This window comes from Numida meleagris, chromosome 5 (assembly GCF_002078875.1).
Source record: "Numida meleagris isolate 19003 breed g44 Domestic line chromosome 5, NumMel1.0, whole genome shotgun sequence".
Lineage (NCBI taxonomy): Eukaryota > Metazoa > Chordata > Aves > Galliformes > Numididae > Numida > Numida meleagris.
The window spans coordinates 4,431,414-4,451,105 of record NC_034413.1 but is presented as its reverse complement, the minus strand read 5'-3'; the positions used below and the strand labels follow the sequence as shown (position 1 = coordinate 4,451,105).

General features: G+C 39.3%; 1 protein-coding gene across 6 annotated transcripts in view; it reads right to left on the bottom strand.

Moving 5' to 3' along the window:
• Positions 1-19,692, bottom strand: part of ATE1 (arginyltransferase 1) — a 71,497-nt gene that overhangs the window by 46,773 nt on the left and 5,032 nt on the right. For 3 of the 6 annotated variants that reach the window (XM_021400262.1, XM_021400259.1, XM_021400264.1), the window contains 3 exons: positions 15,790-16,022; positions 14,001-14,129; positions 132-164 (listed from right to left, as the gene is read on the bottom strand). In XM_021400262.1, coding sequence (XP_021255937.1) covers positions 132-164; positions 14,001-14,129; positions 15,790-16,022 — 395 coding nt within the window. Of the gene's footprint in view, positions 1-131; positions 165-12,831; positions 12,961-14,000; positions 14,130-15,789; positions 16,023-19,692 lie in introns of all 6 variants that reach the window. The other 3 variants (XM_021400263.1, XM_021400260.1, XM_021400261.1) reach the window with 2 other exon arrangements.

Here is a 19,692-nt window from a genome sequence, read left to right as displayed (position 1 = left end):
CACCCATCTGTGCCATCTATACCCCTACATCTATACATCTATTACATCTATACCCCTAATCTTCTTACTACAGAAAATGAAAAGGAAAGAATACATTCGTTTCACAGCTTGCCTCTAGAATTAATGCATACCTCAAGAGGAGAATCACAGAGGAATCGTGTGAACTGCATCAAGGTAGGTACATCAAAAAATGTGTCCCAGAAGACCGTCCAAATATGCAAAGTAGAAAAGTAAGAAGAATATTAGTAATACTTCGGGATGCATTACAGCTCAGACAAACACAAGCTCTCAAAGCATAATAATTTGAAAAAAGAAAACCAACAGATTTTAGGAGTTGAAATAGAATTTCCCAACAAATTCCCACTTTCCATTTTGCTCACAATATAATAACTAATTATCCAAATCACTTCTATAAAATAGAAGATACTTTAAAATGAGATGAGAGAGAATTTTCACCCTGTAACACAGATCTTTTATTCTAAATTACACGCTGCCTTTCTGCGGGACCTCCTGCTACAGGAAGCCCTTTCCCATAGTTCCATTGGTGCATGTCCCATCACTTCTCTCGATATCAATTAATCAAGGCTATATTCACAATCAAGAAGCAAGCCTGGTCAAATTTAAAGACAGAAGGAAAAAAAAAATCAACTTCCTGAAAGTGCAAATATTTTCAAGACTAGATTCTTTACTCAGTCCAAAACGATGTGCTACAGATAATCAAACAATAGGCAAGTTTTTAAATGAGCTGGAGCTTGTTCAAGATTCTAAGAGCAGTAAAATATAATGGCTGTTTACTCACCATCATTTACTTATTTGGTACAAATACTTCCTTACCAGTGGATTCCACATAAAACACATTAAAAGATATTACAAGTTCTGGTATGTATTTAACCCCAAAACATTCCTTTGTTAAACAACTAAGTTTGTGTTACACAGTTCCCTCCCCTCCTGTAATGAGCTGAATGATTTAATAAGTCAGTGGTTAACAAACTGCAAAGAATAATAAACAGGAACTTTAAATTTTAAGGTTGATAAGAAAGAATATAATGAAACCCACAAGCAAACTAATCACTGACAAGATTTCTTGATTAGGAATCCTACAGATTCCTCAGCTAAATGAGAGAAGACTTTTCTTAAAGGGAGATGCGTCAAAAGGCAGGGGACTACTTGCAAAGCATTTGACCATCAGGAAGCTGTGCTGTGTGGGTGCTGGAGCCCTGCCACAGGTACCCAGAGAGGCTGTGGGGTCTCCTCCTTGCACATCTCCAAACCCACCTGGACGTGGCCCTGGGCACCCCGTGTTAGCCTCAGCCACCCAGACTGTGTGTCTGCATCTCACTTCTCCCCAGGCAGGGGACAAGAGGAAGCAGGCAACACTACAAAGTGCCAGTGCTACAAATGGCTGACTGAGGACCAAGTCCCACACACAGCCTGAACAGTTAAAAACTACTTCTTTTCTTCCGAAAATGCTATAAATCAGATTTTATTAACAAGTGCAACCTCTGGGAGATATATACGGATCTGCTAACATTAAGTGGACCATTTCCAATGCAGTTCAAAGTGAACGCTGAACTTGAGTGTCTTTTAAGAAGCACTGGAAGGTATTCCAATGGTGATGCTAAAAGAACCAGGGCTTCACAGGGTCAGACTTCAGATACTTCCCCCCCTCAAACACACAGTAATATTCTAGCTGTGCTATGAATGAATGATCAACTTTTGGGCATACACTTTTGGGATCAACACTGAATTTCCATTGAGCCACTACTGAAGACAATGTAATGTGCATTTCCTGTAATTGGCAATTTTAGATGTGCTCATTACCGGAGCAGTGGATGCTCTAAATTACCGAGTTGAGAAAAACAAGTGATTGTGATATCTTAATTCAGTTCCAGAATTTTTATGATTTGCTAGATAGGGACAGAGAGTCCGTTGGGAAAAAAAAACAAAACATAGACAATATTTGAGGAGAAAATAGTAACTCAAAATTTGAATTATCAAATCAGGCTCCCATAAATAAAGAACAGACATTTACAAATTCCTCTGGTGCTCGTGCATCAGTCACTCCAGCCAATGCCTTTAGAATGTGCAGGCACCAGAAGAATAAACCATGTGTTATTAATTTTGATGTCAGAAGACCCCCAATAGTTCTTCATCTGTAACTTTAGCTTTATAGTGCGAGTCAAACCCTATGGGTGAGAGAACCGAGCCAACAACACTTTTCAAATAGCTGTATGGATCCTCCAGGCCCCGCGTTGGGTGGGGGGGGACGTTCCAAGTGTTCCAAGCATAACTTCTGCTTGCAACCGTCTCCACTGGTGGCTAGAAAGAAAATTTACCGCACTTGAATTTGTACCGCAGACTTAGCGGAATGAAACACTGCAAGTTTTATTACAGATTATTTCATCCCTTTATATTTGCTGAAGTTCTCCGGTCAGATCAGTTTCTTAATTAAGCTCAACAGGAAATTGTGAATCAAATGAAGCATTTCATTTGATAAGGAAGAATTTAACTGACACATAGAGCTGGAAAGTAACAGATATTTCAGATGTACTAACTTTCGTTGCTGTCATCTCACCCTTTACTCTCCCCTTCCACCACCGAACCCACAACACCCATTGGAACCCAGGAATACACCTTGTCTGCATGTGTAGTTAAGCTGAAGAATACAGGAGATTCATTTTCTCGAGTGACAAACTCATTTTTGTGACTGCAGGATTATTATGAACACAACCCAAAAAACGATCCAACGAACCATGAAAGAAATGCAGTCAAAAGCTGGTGTTTATGTAAAATAAATCAACCTGTCACATGGGCACAATTGAAATTCCTTTCACAAAGTCATACTTTTCTAATTTTAATTTCAAATTGAATTACATAAGCTTCAGTCTTTTAAAAACTATATATATGAAACCCACAAGATCCTTCCTTTGGTGCAAATTAATTTCAGTTGCCATAAAGAAGCCATCACAGCGACCGGAGCAGCAGGAAATAAGCTCAAATAAAACTGAGAGAAGACGATACCACTAAAGATTAAAACTGGGAGGAGAGGGCAGAAAGATAACTGAGTAAAAGCACATGCACACCTTTACAAAGCTGCAATCAAACTGGAAGGCTGTGCGGGTGAGGGAAGCCATTCAGATGCTTCGGATGCCAACCCAGCATGGGTTTCACCTGGTAGCTCAGTAACTTACAAGTTCAAAATAAAGTCATTTTTGTTGTTAAACATTAACTTTCCGTGTTCATCATCACTTGCAGAGTGACAAAAGTAAGAAAGACACAGTACAAAAAGCCTTTAGTCAAGCTCTGGGTCAGACTAGAAGCAGCTATTGATACTCAAAAAACAATGGGGAGAAAACTATTTTGGTAGTTAGACTGCATTAACCCGAGAAATGAAGAAAATTCATTAACATTTCGTATGCTGTAAAAATACAGAAAATGGGACAAATTCTAGCAAGTTTGCAAGGAAAGATGATGTCACGTTATCCCACCATTCCTGAAACAGGAAACTGACTCAGTTAATGGGAAAATCAAAGCCTGACCTATTCAGCATTCTCAACAGTAGATCACGAAAATAACAAAATACAGAGATAGCCACAGACCCAAGGAAGAAGGAGCATTTAAAAGACAAAAAATAGGAAAAGAGTCGACTTAAAGCTTGACTGTGCGTCTTAAGTGCAGTTTTCACAGCAAGGATCAGACTAATGAAGCAAATAACTGCTGATGGGACAAAGTTTACATTTCAGAATTACGATTTCAATTCATTACGGAGTGACCAAAATCACTGTGGCTTTGTCTTTTCAGAGATAATCATTCTCAAAATAATGGAGATCATAGAATCATAGAATGGCCTGGGTTGAAAAGGACCTCAAAGATCATCGAGTCTCAACCCCCCTGCCAAGTGCAGGGTCGCCAACCACTAGACCAGGCTGCCCAGAGCCACGTCCAGCCTGGCCTTGAATGCCTCCAGGGACGGGGCATCCACAATCCGTCACTCTTACAGGAAAGTGTTTATGTAGAAAACTCAGCGTCTAAATAAGGAAAGCCACATAAACTGGGATGCAAAAACTGAATTGAAACAGTATGGACAAATGGCTAAGTTGACTGGACACCTAGATGTTTTGGCTCTCATAGGCATTTAAAGAATACAATTGATGGATCCACAGCAGAAGGCCGCACAGGGAACCGGGCAGACAGACCAGCACCAGCTCAATGTAAGTCAGCACGGTCCAAGATCCCAATGGCAAGGGGACTGGGCCCACCACGAGGAGCCAGTCACCAGTGAGCGCTGCCATCGACTCCAATGACAAAAGAACTCATTCAAGAGCATTCTAAAACTGTGCCACTGCCTAGGCAAGCTAAGGAGGCTAACAACAACCACAAAGGCTTGATATGTCTTTTACACGTTCTCTCACTAGCCAAAGGAACAGACTAGGTTAGAGCGACCTAAGGGTTTGCAGTTGGCTGCTGGTACCAACTTGGAACTGATCCTCATGTGCTCCTCGGCATTTCCTAGGCTCCTTGCTCAGTTCCCTATATAGATCCAGTGTATTTCTGGGAGGCAATTAAAGAAACTGGAAAAGCAAAAAAAAAAAAAAAAAAAAAAAAAAAACATGCCTATTTCAGTAATTTCTCGCACCTTTTCAAACAGCGTATCTTTTGTGTGTTGCTAAATTCTTTTCTTCCAAGACAAATATTTGGTTAAGCACAAAGTAAAGAGAGTGTCCAGCTTGCTTTGCAGAGGGAACTGACACACACACACTATTTTTCTACAAGCTTGTCATTATAAAACACCCATGAAAAGTTCAATAAAATGCTTGTTCAGTAGGTCCAAACAGCAATAAACTGTTCTCTCTGGCTCTTTCTGGAAACTACTGTAGATGATTATTTATGGAAATGTTTTCTAACTTGTATTGCTGCCACATAACTTGTTTCGGTCACACTTCAGCCCTTTTCCTTAAAGAAAAGGACTACCATAAGAAAACTGAAAAATCACATTAATGAACTAGGCATATGGCATCACTGTTTCAAACCGCTCCTAACAGCCATTAAATGCACGAGAGAAGAAGCAAGGAGAAAAAAAAATGCTGAATTTCAAACATTTACATAGCAAAAAATCATGTAAAAACTCTATTTAGAGCTATAGGCACACTTTTTTTTTTTTTAAGCACAAGAACTGAATACAGCTTAAGAGCAAAAGTAGCCAACAGCTCATTTGTGTTTGTATTTTTTAGTGTGTACGTAATATGAAGTAGATATTATGTTGAGAACTTACACTCCAAGAAGGATGTTAAGAAGGACAAGATTGGGTCAGAAATGCAATGCTTCTGGTGAGGTGCATACTTAATTAAAAAGAGATATCCCACGTTCTGCCCAAATTAGCTAAGGATTATGTCATTAGGATCAAAACTTCTCTTTCTTTCACAGCAGGGTCAAGACGTTCAGTGTATTCATTCTGTTTACAAACTTTGCCTCTGAGGCTAGCCAGCTCCACATCTGCATCTACCATTTAAACACCAAGAAAAGCATTTTAACAGTTTACATATATAAAACGCTAAAGCTGGTGGCAAAACGTTCTGAACCATTTCTGTCAACCGCCCCGAAGCTGGGTTAAGTTGGATCACAGAATCTCCCACGTTTACATTCTGCAAAGCCCTCCCTGCAACTGCTGCAGGGAAAGCCAGGTATCAGGCTGTCATGCAAGAGTAGAAACATTTGCAAGCACAGCTTTCTCTCAGCACAGCAGAAGACAAGCCAGATCTGTTACCAAGCTTCCAGGCGGTGACACATCAAGGGAGAAAGCTGCCCCTGATAGCACTGCTTAACACCAGCGCTTGATTCAGTCACCAAAGTGTTTCTGTCACAGGGACTGTACAAACACATACAAAACTCACTCTTCTGTCTTATTCTTGGAACATTATTTGATACGTTGATCTATACGTTTTCTTAAAGCGGCCAAAAAAATAAGTGCCATCAGAACAGCACTGCCTCACAAAGCATGAAGTACAGGCATTGCAGAGTTGGTGATATGGCTGCATCTGGGGTGTTAGCAAGGGATTTGGACCCAAAGTGCCTGGAACATTATCTGCAAACAGTCCTTTAAATAAGAACTCGTGGTAAGTGATAGAACCATACATTCATGTTCCCTACTCCAATATTTGAGAACATATATGAAAAGTATTTTTCTCTTACCCACATTGCAAGGCAGTAACAATTTGATTTAGTCTATATTTAATGATGATCAGTGCTCAAGCTCACGCAAATTTCACTGGCACTGTTCAAGCACGCCAGCTGTACAATCTTCTACACCAATCACAAGCCATCATCATCTGATCATTTGAATAATATATAGCTTTTCTTTATTAAATTTTCCACAGAAAAGCATAGAATCATAGAACTGTTTGAGATGTGAGGGTCCTTTAAAGGTCATCTGGTTCAACTCCCCTGCAACGAACAGGGACATCTACAGCTAGATCTAGGTGTTAAATCGAGCTTGGAAAGCTAAATCCAGATCCCAGACACCAACAGGACCCACTCCTAACTCTCCTGACACTTCTCACTCCTGCAGCACCTCACTTCCCAAGCCCTGTGTGCAGGCTCCCTCCATCTAGTGGCTGTGCAGCGTAAGGAAACCGCACCTGACTCGACCTGAGCAGCTGACACAGGTATGGCTCCATCATCAATCACAGCCCTCCATGCTGGAGTCAGAGCCATGCTGAACAATGGAAGTTATACACTCAGTACAGTGTATGGTTGTTCCAGTGAAAATTAAAGCTGTAGCCATCAAGCCTGCGAGCAAAAAATATTATTATTTCGTATTAAACTGGGAAGAAAAATGTGTTTCAATTGTGCTTTGTTTGGGGATACGAGCTGATTTAACTGATTGCCTCTAGGAGCAAGACCCAAGGAAAATACAAGCTGTCAGAGCTGATGAAGTTCAGTGCATGCATAAATCAAGTCTCACTATTATAACAAATAAATAGCCAACATATCACTATTTTTACACCACTAATGGTACTAAATAGCTGAGAATAAACGTTTGCAATAACATTCCAGCTTTTTTCTTCTATATGCTGCTTTGTGCTCAATACAGACAGAGCGAGCTCTGCCAGATGGAAGAGAAAAGCCACAAAGAAACAATAAGACTATAGTTCATATGCACGATTCAGAAGAGAGCAACCTGGGATGAACCAAACTTGATTTCTAAATACAAAGAACAACTTGATACCTCTGCTATAAATTAATGATGTTTTAATATAAACTAACTGCAATGTGCAGTCTTGGGTGCAGGAACTCTTATAAAGACTACTGACAAAAATACAAGCCCTATTTTACTGTGCCACCCAGAAAAAGAATCTAAGGCTATTCAAACGCATGTTGCTAAATTTCAAAACCAAAATAAAATACTGATTACAAAGCTGCGTTTATTCATTTCATTATGCAGAAATTATGACAAAGCTATACTATGAAGATTCATTAGATTTCTTATGACAGTTGAAGCAAAAAAAAGGGGAACAAAGTGCCATTCATTACATTTATTAGCGTGATCATGGTACTCTTCATCTGCTGATCAGCTTTGTGCTCCAGCTGATCTCCCACCAGAACACAGGGAAACAATGCTTGCTCAATGAAAGGATGCTCAGCCTACTATCTCTCAGTTCATTACAGGAGTTGTCCTTATTCAGGTTTTCCCAGGTTTCACTATTCTATTATTTTTCTCCATTACAGCTTGATATTTTTTCCACAAAATTAATACAACTATACCACCCAAGCTGAAAAGAAAGCAAGCAACAAACTCTTCTAATTGTTTACATTAGAGGACTTTTATACGTTTAATATGTGGAACTGCGTATATAACATTGAATATAATCTTCCGCTACTTTAGCAATAAAAAAAATATATGCTAGCCAACAATAGCTCTATTTTATCTAGAAGAGCGCACAAGAACTACCACCCTGGACCTGAGAAAAAGATCTATGTACACAACTTCCAAGAAAGGCCAGACAGAAGAAACACACAGAACGTGGCAAATATTAGAACAGACTCTTCCCTTGCACATTTTCCTCTCTTCCAAAAGCGAGCACTTCAAGCATTTGGCTTGACAAACTTGTTCAATAGGCAGCAATACGCCTATTTTTCATGACTGTATATTAACTCATTCAGAAACTGTTGATACTTTCCCACTTAATAGCATCATAGAACCTTTAAGTGTGGAAAAGACCACTAAGACCACTAAGTCCAGCTGCTGACCCATCCCCACTGACCATGTCCCTCAGTGCCACATCTCCATGGTTCTGGAACACCTCCAAGGACAGTGACTCCACCACTTCTTGGGGATATAATCTGTCAGGGTTCCTCCTAATTCTTCCAAATTTTCCCAATACCCCATTTAAAGGAAAGAATTAAGCACATTGGATTATTTTTCTGAGTGACGTAGTAAATTATGCCCACTATCAGTCTATATAAAGCAATAGCTTGTATTTTTGTAAGTAGTCTTTACAAGAGTTCCTGCATACAAGACTGTATATTGCAGTTCGTTTATATTAACATATCATTAATTTGTAACACAGACACAAGAGTGAGGTGAGTGGGTGCTGTCCTTTCAGCCAGCCTGATTTTCTGGAGCTTCATCACAGGAGCTGCAACTCACCACCCAAGCACAAAGCAGCTGGCCCAGAAGGAATTCTCATATTGTCTCTCCCCTTCCACCGTTTCCAAACTTGAGGCCAGCTTTAAAGATCGTTATCAAGCACCTGCACTCTGCCAGGATAAGGATAGCATCCAAACACCACGTTAGGGTAAGCATGACTCAAGTTAAAGAATAAACAGATAAGGCTTTGGTTTTTACCAAAGCATTTAAAATGCACGACCCCGCGCTGCCTTAAGGTATTCAATGCCTTCAACAAGGTTATCAGAGTAGTAAAACAAGTAAAATGTTTTTTGGGTTTTTTTTTTTGAAAGTATGGCCTGGATTAACACAAGGGACAAAACACTGTTTTGTTTGATAGCCAAAGCATTCAGCAGGGTACAGCGGGCCAAAGTTAAATACAGACAGTTTGCAAGGAGGTACTGAAGATAGCATAGCTGGGTTTTTGTACAAGAACCATTTGTTTAAAGATTAAGTTGCAAGAAGAAAGGTGGTTTCAGAAATAAAAAGTAGATAGCATTGCATCAATAGGAGCTGTGCTCAGCAACACTGCCAGACGTTACAGAAACCACCATGTTCCAATGAGACCACCACTGCAGAATGAGAAAGTAAAAAACACTGTAGTGATCGAGTACAGGAGCAAAGGAGACAACCAGCAATGCATTTTTGAAGATGTATTTTCAATGATAGAACGCCAGGGACAAGGCTACAGGACGCTGAATCAGAAACAGCAGCAGAACAATGGCATTTCTTTAAAACGTGCAAAACAGTATAAAAAAATTGCAAATAGCTTTTATTTTGCTGCGTATTTTAGTAAAACTGCTAAAGGTAAACTAGTATCTGAGCCTGACCAGATGTTAACAGCAGCATGAACAGAACATACAACCTGCAAGCCTTTAGTCACAAGGGGAATTCAACCTTACAGCTGCCGCAGCTGTGCATTAGTAGAAATCGCCAGCTCTGGAACAAGAGCTGATAGCCCTGCACGCATCGAAAATAAGCTTCATCCAAAGAATCTTCACTACTAGATGAACTCAGCAGCCACAGAGCTCTTTCTGATTTCATTTATACTGCTAAATAGCCAGGCTGGACAAACCCACGTTCTTCATAAAGACACAGCCTGGTGGACTCGGTGCCGTTTCACAGAGCAGGAGGTAGAAGCGCTGCTCACAAGCCACTAAAGAAATTGTTTATTGGGAACACAGTCTGTCTCCCTAATTACACGGGATGTTTATTTTCTTGTATTTCATTTAGCAGTTAATAGACAGCCATACGTCCTCAAGCAGAAGATCTTCTCTTACTCTGCCACATGCAGACCAGCTCACACTGTAAAAGCACAACCAGATACGGCTGTGAAGGAAGCACTATTAAAATGAAGGATGCAGGGGGCTGTTAAGTGTTTGCCGACATTGAAACTTGGGATTTACAAACCCAGGAGAGAGGCTTCCTGCTTCCCAAACGTTTACACTTCAAGAAGAGAAGCTTTACCGATATTTTATTTCAAAAAGTTCATTAATAACACTCACAGCACACAAGGCATTTCTAAAATGACAAATGAAAAAAATCCCAGCAGTCAATCAGGGACAAAATTAACGGCAGAAGCAGCGAGGGAGGAAACGAAGAAGAGATGCAACGTGGCACCCATGAGCTTATCAACACTGCTGCAGCCTCCACTGGAGATTCCTCAAGAGAGGAGGAAGCTGGGAGGAAAAGGCATGATCCAGACAGAGCCCCTGACCCAAAGGACACCAAACACTGCGAGCATCGCTCTCAGAGCGATACCAGGCAGCCCCTGCCTGAGAGCTCAGATTCTCTTTGGTGTTGGGTATCCCATGGATTCCCTGTACTAGAACCATCTATTCCCCCTCCTCACGTAAAATCTTGATGGAAAGATGTATACACGTTGCGTTAGGCCTTCTTTCACATTCATTAAGCAATAATCAGCTTCGTGGCTCACGTATGTTAATACTGTGAACTGTTTTATAACTTTCCGTATTAGTGTTATTTTTAAGTAATCACCAAAAATTATAAATCCATTCCTAAAATTGCATTTTAATGCAATAAAGTTAATATTAAAACTAGTCTAGCTAACAGAGGCGGTTGTAATGCCAGCAGCTTAAGAATATATTCCAAGAAGAACTCGTTAATACGTCCCACAATAATCTTCGTTGGATTCTGAATTTAAATGCAGGCTGGTTTCTGAATATGAAATGTTCAGCCAAGTGTAAAATTGAATGCTTTGCCTCAACTAGAAATTCCCCAAATATAAAAGAGAGCAGAACTCTCTCTGAAAGAGGCTCAACAACTCAGGAGGTTCATCTACCATACACAGATCTATCTGCACAGATTAAAAGCTAAATTTCAGATCCAAAGAAAAATTCTGGATATTCGCCAGTTTAAGACCCAAAGCAGACTTGTTAGTACTCTGAGAAAGCCCTGTGCTAGGACAGAATTTCATTCTACCTTTACTTAAAGAAATGCCTGGCTCCATAATGTCTGTATGATATATTGAAGTCTGAAAAAGAGGAAGAAAAAAAAAAAAAAAAAAAAGAGGGCTTTCAGATAGCACTTCCCACTGTCCTAAATAACTTGGAGCAGTTTCACCCTACTTGGTATTGTCCATTCGTAGAAGAGATTCCAATAGTTCTCCTCCCACAAGGATTCAGTATTAGGGCTTCTAAGAAAGATCAAAATACTTTTTGTGTAACACATTGTAGAGCAGTTTTCCTGCTCTAGACTCCCTGAGATCATAATTAAAAAAAATGAATTATGCATGATTTGGGCCATCAAACCCAAGCCTAAACCAAGCCATACACTCTGCCCCAAAAGGGACTAGAAGAACAGGGCACCAGCTGCCATTCAGAACTGAGCTGTAAGCAGTCATTGATATGGCCCTTGATTCATAATATAAGCATTTTATTTAAAAAAATCCATAACTGATCAAAGAATAAGTAGACATTGGAAGTTCTTACCACCCTGTTAATGCAGCAACACAATTTCGAGAGTAAAGGCATGCTAGCGTATCTAAGCATTAAGGCTAAAATACATTCATCGTAGCAGACAAATGAAGTCAGAGATGAGACCAGGTAACGCTTTTTACAAATCTACTAAATAGGTCAGATTTCCTTGTTGCATTTCCAATTTTTACCATAGTATAATTAACTCCATTTATATCAGTAAATTAAGAAAAAGGCACCAATTATTGTTGTTATAAGTCTTACTGTGTTACAAAACAAAGCGAAATAAACTTTACGGCTTTCCACAGTAGCGTTACAGAGATCTTACAAACATGCTCCCCTTACATTCTCTTGAACTAAAGCCAAAAATGGTTATGTGGTTTTATTATTCCACCTGGAAAGCAGCCACAGTTTGCTAGGTATCACTTCTGCAAGCCTTGCTCTCAAGAAGCGAAAGCTCTGCCAGATCAATACTCAAGTCTTACGCTTTCAGAAGATAGAAACGATGGATCTGAGATAACGGTTTTGTTAATTTTGCTAATGGACACGTTGTGGCACCTGCCAAAGAACCAGAGAATGGCTGCTTGTTCAGAACCCCACTAATCTTTTTGTTTTAAGCCTTGTTAGATTAGGATTAGCATCCTTCAAATACCTTTTTTTATTGTAGAAGACTCTCATTCATACACGAGACACTCTGAATCGAAGGCAACCAACCAAAGTAGTATTTTTGCACTATTTCTACTGCAAAGTTGGGTTCTAGTTAAGAGCTATGCTTGGCAGTAAAGGGTGAATGAAACTGAGATTTTGAAAACCTTAACCTATTACAGAAAGCAAAACAAAGAAAAATTACGGAAAAGCATGAAAGTAACAAACAACTTTGAAGCAGAAGATACTTGTCATCGAAAAATGCATTTCCATACCCTTATCCCATTTCTAGCAGAAATCTCAGCTCCAAACCTCTTTAAAAATCCTGTGATGACAGTTCTACTTAGCATATTACTAACGTTGTATGAGAGAGTGGTGCAAACTCCCTCTCTCCTTGGTTCAGTTTCTCCTGGATTGAAGCCTACCACAGAAGCTTACGAAACAACACAGAAGCTCCTTACTTGTTTACAATTTCCCTCCCAAACTGAAACTCCAATATTCAGAGTCATTCTAGCAGATCCCATTCCCCGCCATTTAACTGCACAGTAAAAACGTTTTCATAAAGGTGCATGCAGTGAACTGTACCTCGTTTTCGCCACATTCAGAAGGTGTGTCCTTGTGTATAGCCATCTGATACTTGGCAAATAAAGTGGCTGACTGGTTGAAGGATGATTTGAACTGTGGGTCCTCAAAGGAGACAGGTACTAACCTCACCTTCAGAGCAAGGAAAATACAAGCATACTATTTTGAGTGCATATGATCAGATAATATGCTTCTGAAGGTAAGGCTAGTGGAAGATCTCCTATCCATTTCAAAGCCTTCGAAGTCAGTACTCTACATTAAATATAATAAAAAGTAAATCTTCTACAGGGGAAAGTATGTTTATATGGCAACTGACACTAACCTTAAGCTGACTGTTGATACCTCCATTAAAGAATAAAAATTATATAACACTAGAGCTCTCCACCAGTTTACTCAACCTATTTTTTGACCAAGTATCTAACAAACCAACAACAAATTTTATTTTCAGTGTACAAATGTATTAATTTTTAATGGCCCATCATTTGACCCCAGTTTAGCAATTACATATTCTTGCTACATACACTTTTTCTCCAAAATTCTGAAACTTTTTTTCTTAGTAGTATTTGAGAGGTAACATGTCCAACAGAGGCAGCTATTGGACACTGCCTGGTCATTACAAGAAGCACTAACAATCTGTAATTTAGATGGAGTGAGTTGATCACTTCTTGATGTGCTTAAATGGAAAATGAAGAGGTTTACATAATTTAAGTGACCCTTAAACCAACAACGTGTAGGTGTGATAATTCCTTTTCGCGCATGTTGGCTCTGATCATGCTTGTTCCTCCACATATGGATGCGTTCAAACCAAAGCCAATGAGGCTACTTATCAGGGCAAGCATCCAGCCATTTTTAATTCTTGGGAGATTTGTATGTATATGCTCCATGACATTTTACCTCCAAAGCCTCATCTCCTCCAGCTCTTTCTCAATAGCATACCCATCTAACTCTCTTAACTTTCCTGTCTGCAATTAAGAACAAATATTCATAGCACTCAAAAAGAGATATCAAAGGTTTGCACTTTCAGAATGTTGATTTTACTTGATACGGTATTTTACATGCTCCTGAGCGTAAGATGGATATAAAATCCACAATTGTTTTTTCTAGAATCTATGCAAGATGCATGAAATGGAGGGGAAGCTGAGCTTTGCATAAAATTCATTTGGCCTTCTGACCTGATTTATAGTTGGTTTATCAGGTGGGTCCTTGTGAATAACCATCTGGTAACGTTTATAGACCTGGTAAGACTCCTGAAATGTGGCTTTGAACTGTGAACTTGGCGGAGATGATCTCACAACCCTCACCTTCAGAAGAAGTTAAACACATTTATTATTACAGTATCATGCAATAATTGCACATTTATACATATACAAGCATCACAACAGAGAGAAATCTTCACTTCCTGAAAAAGAACCCTAACACTTCAATTACTATTAGATAATAGACTTCCAATTCTTCAACTCACTTTACTTTATTGAAGGCGTTTGTATTTACACTGAATTATATAGAAGGTTTTCAAATGATGAATTTACTAAAACATCTGTAGAACAACGTAAGTGGCTTTCAGGAACTAATACTCATAAATGGCATGCAGATTGGCGTTTTAAAAAGATTTTTGATATGTATTCAAGTTTTCTGTTCTTGTGTTCTCTCATCATACTGAAAAATACTTGAAGGATTCGTGCATTTGGAAGACTCATATCAGTGCTCTTTGGATGAAGACCACATTTGTATTGCAATGGTCCCAAGGGGACATCTGGGCTTTTTTCAAATTAAAAGAGGAAGAGGAAGCAACGTTCCCCTATTCAATTAGAAATTACTTTAGATAGGATGTTGTGCGTCCTTCCTACCACCACCCTTACATATAAGAAAATAAATTTTAAGAATCCATAAATTAAACCGTTTTTTAGTGATTGCTTCCTGACCAAAGGCATGCTATCACATGATGAACAGTGCATTTCCTTTCAAGCATATTTAAAGACACGTTCATTTCAAAAACTTGTAGTTTTCACTGTGGTTCCATTCTCACAAACACCAATGGTTCTAACCTACAAAGAAAAGCCTGTCAGCAATAGTAAGGAACAATCTGAGGAAAAAAAAAACCTGTTAGAATCATTCTCCACTAAATTCTCCCTGCATCATCTTAATGAAAATGTTCAAGGCCATTACGCTTCTGTTATGTAACTTATCAGAAACTTGGAAGAGAGCAATGATAGATCAGCTTTGGTTTCTTGTCAGTTATGTAGGGTGCATCTTTTAAGTTATCACCACTTCAAATAAGTACCAGAAATATAATTCAAATTCAATTTCTATCATTGATAATCAATAGCTAAAGGAAAGTGTTTATATTCAGAAAGCTTTTCAGATTCCAGAGGAAAAAGCCATTGTGTTTACAATTAACAAATGTCAGCATGTCCAAAAGTCTTCCAAGTGACTGCCTCTACACTAAAAATAGATTTAGCTGCAACCAATAATTAGGCTGGTTTCAACAATAACTTTTACTGTTTCCAAAGACATCAACACATACCACTGACATTTATAAAGAGCTATCTTCTCATCTGTTTAGTTTTATCAACAGTCACTGCTTTCTTGTCAAGATTCAGTAGCATAGATAGTTTAACTGTTTATACGCTGCAAAACTAAATATTGAATGTCTCTCATCATTCAACAGTTAATTCAAAGTCTTTCATTTTCAAGTCACTCAGTATGAAATCAATTTACTAGTGTTTTGTTCACTGTACTGCTCTTTTCTGCAGACTGCAAGTGCAAGATTACCCCCTTGTGGTTACACAGAGCTCAGCTGTACCAAATATATCACCATGTATCGCATATATGCTAAGATTTAAACTACAGCTGGTTAGTAAAGCCACAGAAACTAAACACCTAAGCATTTGCAGAGATCCACAAACTCCTCAACAAGACTTTCCTGTCATTTGCCTTCAACAGCAGTGAATGAGCCATTACCTCCAATTTGTGCAGCGCATCATCAGGTGGAGGGACAAAAATGAAGTCTTCAATACTTTTCGGTTGGTTTGTTGCAGACTTTGAGTTTTGCAAGAGTAAAGCTTGATGTTCTGCTTGAAGTGGAGAGCCTTCAAGCGCGCACCTCTGGTTCTGAAGGAGTTTCTGCAGTTTTCTTTCTTTCCGTATGTCCTTTGCTTTTCGACACGGTGGCTTGCTCAGATCAGCCCCCTTGCCTGCAAGGAAACAAGGAAAGAATTAAGCACCACATTTTGCAACAAACAAGGAGCCTTTCCACGATGACTGAAAAGAAATGGTTGAAGTGATCAGTAATTGCAGATCGTGGTCTGAACACACCACGTTCCTCCACATTTACAGCTAGTGATGATGCCCTGTGCCAAGTGAAGTTGCAATATTTTTTTCCCCTCTACAGTTTTCTAATCCAGAGTCAGGCATGTATTTAAAGAGTAGTACAAGTATAATTCCTCTCAAGTCTGTCCTTAAATCCATCTCACAGAACAGCAAAAAGCTCCTGTTTAACACGTGGTATTACGCTGCCTCGTATCCAAACAGCACCAGGATCAGCTTGAAATATCGAAAGGAAAAAGCACAAAACCAAATCCACAACCACAAAAACCTCACAGTCAAATTCATAAAGAATTGCTCTACTGCATTAGAGACGCAAGTACTACAAAATTAATGCTCAACTGAAATCAATGAGAAAAAGATGCCCGTGGTCCATTCTACCCACCAAATGTGCTGAAAGGATGCTACCCAACAAATAAGCCATTCCCAAGCTGCAATTTCCCCACATTTCATGATTTTAATTGATACTGATTTTAAATGCATAAATCCAGATGTCTACAAGTTTACAAAAACAAGATTTTTTTTTTCTCCTAACACTCAGTTCTTTCACCTTTACACACCATTATCAGCTATTCCAGGAAGCACAGAGAAGTAACTGAATATCTCACTTCATTCCAGAAGCTGCATTAAGGCCATATGAAGCTGCTGCGTTGCTGGAAACAGCAGTGGAAGAATTCAGGAATTTTCAGGGAATACCCGTCTCAGGCTCACAGCTGCTGCAGAAAGCTCCATACAGAGGGAAAGCTAAACTCACAACTGTATTATCAGCCAGTTAATCCAGTTACTTCTTATAAAATTAACTCTCAATCTGTATTTTTATTCATTTTACATACAGCGGTAGATGAGCTGGAGGCCAAGAACAGTCCATAATACTCAAGGTTTCAATAGGAGGCGAATAATGGAACAAACTGGCCCCACAGAGGGAAGTACAGAGTCATATATCTTGCACAGAACAAAAACTGTAACAAATATTATGACAAACTGCTGAAGCAGTATTTTATGCCATTAGCTTTCCTCCTGAAATCCACGTATTTGCAAAAGACACACTGGCAACTTTTGAAAGACTTAGTGGGAGCGTACCCGGAATGGTGAGGTGCTTTCATTTGAAGCATTAAGAAGACAACACGTTTCCAACTCGGCTAATATTTATGAGAAATAAAGAATAATCCAAACCCGGACTTAACTATGGCTTATCCCACTTCACTCTCTAGGAGGGCTGGAAACTACTTGGAAATCATTTTTTCCAGAAGGCCTAGGAGAATGTGGTTAGAGCTTTCTTCCCTTCTCACCAATAACTTTTTAACCAAAAACGACATCTTTCTTTTGTCCTCTACCCACTTCAAACCTTCCCCATGCACAAGGGCGAGCAGCAGCCTCCTTCTGCAGACTGGAAATGGTAGGAGAAGTGGTGAAAGGCTCACAATGTGCTTAGGTTCACTTCACATGCAGAGAATTGCAGCCTTCAGAGCCACTGCCTTCATCTATTGTTACCAGTACACCATCGAAATTGTCAAAATACTTTATACTGGAACCAGTTTTCAAGCATGGGTAAAGCTGTCAACTATTCTAATGCACTCAGCAAACAGAACACAATGGCTCAACTCACTCTGGGTATTCATTGGGAAATTTTGTTTTGGTTCATATCAGTGTACTGAAAAGCAATATTTTATTTAAAGGGTAAAATGCTATTTTATCATCGTTGTTTTTCCTGGCTCATTTTACAGTCAAGATGGTTAAAAAAGCATGCTCATCTGCCTCCTTCCAAGACGTACATGAATTGAATTATTTTAATTAAACCCCGAGCACAAGCTCTAGTTAGAGGTACAACAAAAGTCAGAAACCAGAGAGAACAGCTTTGTGAGAACAAGATACAAGGAATAGCAATTGGAGTAAGGGAAACAGATTTTACTTCTAAGCCACCGAAAATTACTTCTTAGCACCTTGCTAACTACTTTCCCAGACAAAGCACGCTGAGCTTGGTTCTATCATGCCAACAGCTCAGCCCACCGAGAATCAGAGTTTGTAAAGGCCACAAGGAGACTTAGGAAAGGGATGGTGATCTCAGAATATGTAGCTACCGTTACCCAAAGTGCAGAGACAATGGCTCAGAACTTACAGGATCCATAAGACTTTCACAACAACGCTGTCTCAACTGCACGACATCAAGATTCTCTTGGATAGGGAACATATCCAAACAGGAAGAAAAAGAGTAACACCTGAAATATAACAGACAACAAGACCCCTACTTATGTGACCTTGCTGCAACCTGCAGGATACATTTTTACCAATGTTTCTGGTTCTCACTTAAAGACTTCCTCTATGTGAACCATGGAAAACACTTGGAAAGAGTTTGTAAGTACTCTGCCGGGGCAAGCTCCTCAGGGCTCACTCAGTCCAGTTGTTCCACGTGGGCTCCATTAAAGCTGAAATGCTGAGAGCATCTCGGGGTCTCAGAAACAGAGCTAACGCCACTTCTACACCCCTCAGACTTCCTACAGCTGAACAAGCAGATTGCACAACCCAGCATCCTTACCTCTCACCTACGGTTTTTAGGTATTTGTCTCATCCAGACAAAAGTATTCACCAGAAAAGGACAAATATCCTGAGACCATTACAGACGTTATGCGATCTGACCAGGGGTAAACAAGTCAGTGGATGAGTTTATTTTAAATACCCATGATAAATCTGAAGAATGTTACAGCACTTCATCTGCCTTGGGCTCTGTTTCATGTCTCATATCTTCTATAAGCTATAAGTTAGCTAGAAAAACTTCTTAAAACAATGGGCGTGCATGCAGACATAAGCAAACCTTTTCTATCTGAAACTGTGCAGAAACAGCCCATTTTTCCTATAGGACAATGACCTGTTTTGTTTATAAAAGAATAAAAACGCAATTAAACAATCTTATTACAGAATAAGTCTACATTTTCCAAGATGAAAACTAAACATCTCTCTATCTGGAAAATTTTGAACTAAATTTGACCTCTGACACCACCTACTCAAAAGAGAAAGAAAAGGATCTGATGCATTTATTATTGCTTTTTAATGAATACTTCTTCTCTATAAAATTAACTCCCTTTTTTTCCCCTGAAACACTGAGAAAAAACTAAGTTTCAAAGTTCCCCTATCTGCATTTGCAATGTTTAAAGTTACTCAGTGTTATTAACATAACTGAAGACCATTTTCCACCCTTTCCAAATCAGCACTCGTTGCCCAAGACTGCCACCTGCTGTCAGTTTCCACACAGTTTGTTTCCAAAATGAAGTTTACGTGACTCAAAGCTTTTCATTAAAGACCAAAGCAGTATTTTGGAAATCTTTACAACTGTGATGCAAAAGCTTGCTAAGGGGTAACTCCTATTTTGGGCAAGGAGGGAAGCGACTATCAGAATTACTACATTGAAATTAATGTAACTAGAAGCGCAACCAATATTTCACATGTTTTCCACACAAAACACTACAAACAAATATCCATTTCTCATCAGTTCTTAGCATGAGTTTTCACATTGTATAACTGTATCAAAGTTAAGATGATCAAGGT